The sequence below is a fragment of the Limulus polyphemus genome, unplaced genomic scaffold (genome assembly GCF_000517525.1).
Source record: "Limulus polyphemus unplaced genomic scaffold, Limulus_polyphemus-2.1.2 Scaffold6798, whole genome shotgun sequence".
NCBI lineage: Eukaryota > Metazoa > Arthropoda > Merostomata > Xiphosura > Limulidae > Limulus > Limulus polyphemus.
Window position 1 is genome coordinate 23,846 of NW_013672408.1, and position 4,507 is coordinate 28,352.

The 4,507-nt window shown below is 32.7% G+C and overlaps 1 protein-coding gene across 2 annotated transcripts in view; it reads right to left on the minus strand.

Moving 5' to 3' along the window:
• LOC106474077 (transketolase-like) overlaps positions 1 to 4,507 on the minus strand; it is a 23,710-nt gene that overhangs the window by 8,494 nt on the left and 10,709 nt on the right. For both annotated transcript variants that reach the window (XM_013934765.2, XM_013934764.2), the window contains exons 2-4: positions 1,985 to 2,102; positions 1,555 to 1,668; positions 503 to 600 (exon numbers count right to left, since the gene is read on the minus strand). In XM_013934765.2, the coding sequence (XP_013790219.1) occupies positions 503 to 600; positions 1,555 to 1,668; positions 1,985 to 2,102 (330 nt within the window). The remainder of the gene's footprint in view (positions 1 to 502; positions 601 to 1,554; positions 1,669 to 1,984; positions 2,103 to 4,507) is intronic.

Here is a 4,507-nt window from a genome sequence, read left to right on the forward strand (position 1 = left end):
CACACATATACACACACACACAATATCTAAACAACTTTTTTAAATTGTTTTAATCAAATTATACAAAAACTGTTTAATAAAAAAAGTCTTCAGTCCCATAGTACTTGGGAAGACTATAACACAAACACTCTTTCAGATGTAACTAATCTCTCCGAACATAGAAACAGTTCATAGTACTTAGGAAGGCTATAACACAAACACTCTTTCAGATGTAACTAATCATTCCAAACATAGAAACAGTTACAATACTGAATAAGTATAGGAAGGCTATAACACAAACACACTTTCAGATATCTCTCTGAACATAGAAACAGTTAAAATACTGAACAAGTAATATCATTTTCAAATGTATGGAGGGGCTGAAAATAATGGTTATCCAGTCAATGTTAAAAAGCAAACAAACAAAATTATGAATGTTTCTATGTATCTATTTCACTGAACCTTAGTAGAAAGTACATTCTGTGACAAACCTCAACATGTATATAGATATGTGAACACACACCTAGCTTTGTCAAAGTATTTGCCAGTGTAAGCCATACCAGCAGCACAGCTAAGGCCTTGACCTAAAGAACCTGTAGCAACATCAACAAAATTCAGTTTCTGAAAAGAAAAAAAAAGTATTCTTTAAAAACAGGGAAAACAGAAACAAGTGCAACCTCTAATGATTAGTCAATAAAAATGTTTGCAAACTTCCTCAAAAAATAGATTCAGTAATTAAAGTTTACTTAATCAGTTCTTGAGCTGCCCCAGCTCAACATTCAGCCATACATCTAGCCAATCATCCAGTTCTCACTCTGCCCAAATTCAATGTTCATCCCTACATCTGGGTGGTTGTCCAGTTCTCAGTCTCAACATATAGCTATATACCAGTCCAATATTTCTATGCTAGCTAAATATTAAACCATTAATTACCCAATTCTAAATCTATGTCAATTCAGCCTCATCTAACCAGTATTTCAAACTTAATTGCTAGCTAAATATTAAACCACGTGTCCATGTGGTTACCTAAATCTACACTGAAATACTGGTTAGATGAGACTGAATTAAACTTAATTGTTCAGTATTTCCATGCTAGCTAAATATTAAACCACATGTCCGTGTGGTTACACTAATTCAGCCTCATCTAACCAGTATTTCAAACTTAATTGTTCAGTATTTCCATGCTAGCTAAATATTAAACCACGTGTCCGTGTGGTTACACTAATTCAGTCTCATCTAACCAGTATTTCAAACTTAATTGTTCAGTATTTCCATGCTAGCTAAATATTAAACCACATGTCCGTGTGGTTACGCTAATTCAGTCTCATCTAACCAGTATTTCAAACTTAATTGTTCAGTATTTCCATGCTAGCTAAATATTAAACCACGTGTCCGTGTGGTTACACTAATTCAGTCTCATCTAACCAGTATTTCAAACTTAATTGTTCAGTATTTCCATGCTAGCTAAATATTAAACCACATGTCCATGTGGTTACACTAATTCAGCCTCATCTAACCAGTATTTCAAACTTGTAAGGAGTCTATACCTTACTAGAAACTATCCATTTGACTTACAGGAGTGGGGTGGCCCTCAAGATCAGAGTCAATTTTTCTTAGATTTAGCAGATCATCTACTGGAAAGAGTCCAGCTTCAGCCCATGCAGCATAGAGTATAGGTGCAGCATGGCCCTAAAAGAACAAGTAATAACAGCTGTCAGAATAACAATCATTTCTTAATATAAAGAAAAAAACTTTATACCACATTCAATATTTGTTTTATTAATGAATATTTATAACTTAAAGTTATACATACACATGTCCAAATAAAATAGTTAAAATTTACACCTGGCACACATTACCACTGCTCAGATTATTTTATCGGGCATTTTAAAATGTGAATAAATTTGTTAATGGTGCAATACATCTCCAAAAAGGAGAAATTTTTAAAATGTTCAGTTAATAAACTTCTTAGACATGAAAAGGAGGTGGTTAAAGTAAGCCTCACCTTAGAAAGAACAAACCGGTCATTTGAAGCATCCCTAGGTTCAGTCACTTTGTACCTCATTGTGTTGAAGAAGAGAACTGACATGATCTCTGCCATTGAGCAACATGACGTGGGATGTCTAAACAGAGTTTAATAGAAGCATCATTAGAACTGTAATGGTACTTCAAAACAAAGCAGAAACCTGTTTCCTTTTGTTGTTCTATTTAATCTGCATCCCACTTTTATTTAGTAAACTGATAAATAATAACAAGTTAAACCTAAACAATAATTATGACCGTATCAAGACAGCTACTACAAACTTGTGTCCAGCTACTTCTAGTTACTGAATCCTTCATAAAGAACTTCTGTGATGTTACAAAATAACTGCAGTTAAACTAATAATAACAATAATAATAATAATAATAATAAAGAGCTTTGTATTTCATACTTTATCTTTTTAGGTTTAATAAGATATCTTTGGGATGTCACAGTCTAGGTTATAATGTTACCACACCTAACTTGGCCTGGAACAAGAGAGGTTAGAGATACTGTTACGTGTGATAAAAACCATGTTAATTAACTGGTTTCTATCACAATGGCTATAAAAATAAAACTAGATTACTGTACAGGTTTTGGAAATGTAGGGAAAGAGGTGTAAAGAAAGCTTATTTCAACAAGTCATGTAAACAACACTTGATGTTAATGTGTAGTCCCCCCCCCCCAACAAGACTTCAAGTCGTGTAAACAACACTTGATGTTACTGTTTAGTCCCCCCCCCCACAAGACTTCAAGTCGTGTAAACAACACTTGATGTTACTGTTTAGTCCCCCCCCAACAAGACTTCAAGTCGTGTAAACAACACTTGATGTTACTGTTTAGTCCCCCCCCCACAAGACTTCTATGTTTAAAATTAAGTCAATGTTTAATATTTCTTTACATATACACTACACGCTAACTTTAGCAATATGACACAAAACTCATGAAATGTCTAATGAATAAATGAAGCATTCTTACTTAGAGAAAATCCTAAAAACTATATTTACTGTTTACCTTACTTTTTCAAAGGCACTTATATTTTTATAGCAAAAAAATAACCGGAGGGATAACATTTTAAGTTTGAACAAGTTATTTAAAACTTAATGTTTTGCACTATTTTAAACATAATATCACCAATCCAATTACTTTACCTCAATCGTAAGTTTAAAAAACTAAGTTTTCTTACTTCACCAAAAAACAAAACAAAAAAAAACATACAAATATCTGGAGTGACAGAACACACTAGATCCACGTGTATGGATGGCATATCTAATCCATCCAACAAATACTTTTAGTAGGAAAAAATGGAATCTAAACTAAACTGAAAACAACAAAAACACAAACAAAAGAAGTTGAATGAATAAATTCACATTCAAATTTTAAAATATTTGTAATTCATTATATTGCTGTAAACTATTTAACATTTTAATTTAGACGTCTGTTGTTTATAGGGGGCGCGTCAGTTTGTAATAGTAATGATTAGAAATTGTGTGTACAGGGTTCCAGATAGGTACCGTATCTGCATAGAATACGTATAATTTTTGAGATACGTATCACTTTATTTTATGATTATTATTATTACGGTTGTACTGTCAGCGATACGCTATAATATGAATTGGTTGCACACTGTGAAAATGAATATATATTTTTTCACACGGACGCTTGAATCGTGCTTTAAAATAATGCAAGCCACAACTACAAGTGTAACGGTACATCGAACTATCTCGAGGGTGCAATTATAAACGTCGCGATGGTAAATTTCAGAATAGATAATAATCATCTTAACTACGTATGTTTTCGATAATTTGTAAACTTCATTACTTTCCACTTTCCGTTTGTTTCATTTAAGCCTTTTATCGGTAATTTATTTCTTCTAGACTGGTTTTATGGTCTTTACTCACCTGTAAGCCTAAAAGTGCGCGTATCATATCGGCCATTAGCAGTAATGCTCGCGCAATGGACCGAACCCGTGCTGGAGAATTAACGATTACTGTAATTCTAAATTTACTACGAGTACCTTTATGAAAATTGGCAATCTTTTAGTAGACATGTACAGTATGTTTTATAAAAAAAATCAGATTTGTTAAAATTAAAGTAGTTTCATGATAGGGATAACTTATACTTATTTTCATTTTAAAGCATTCATAATCTCTAGAACCTCCTATGTGAACATCAAGCTTGCTTAGTAACGCTTGGAGACAGCTTGAATGGGTAATGAAGAAAAAACTTTTAATATAAGTTTAACATAACAGGAAATGTACAAGGTTTTGTCATCATCAGGTACAAGTAATTTACACTGACAAGGATATGTATTAAAGAAAGACGTCACATGACCGGATACTGTTGCAAGATTTGGAAGAGGTATCTTGTCACCCCGGGGTGTTGGTTTAGTGTAGGGTTGTTTTGTTCAATTAAGATGGATTCCTTTATTTTTCGTTTGTTTATGTTTGGTTCTTTGTTTAAAATGACTGCATTTAATAGATATTCTTTTTTTTTTTTTTTTTTTTT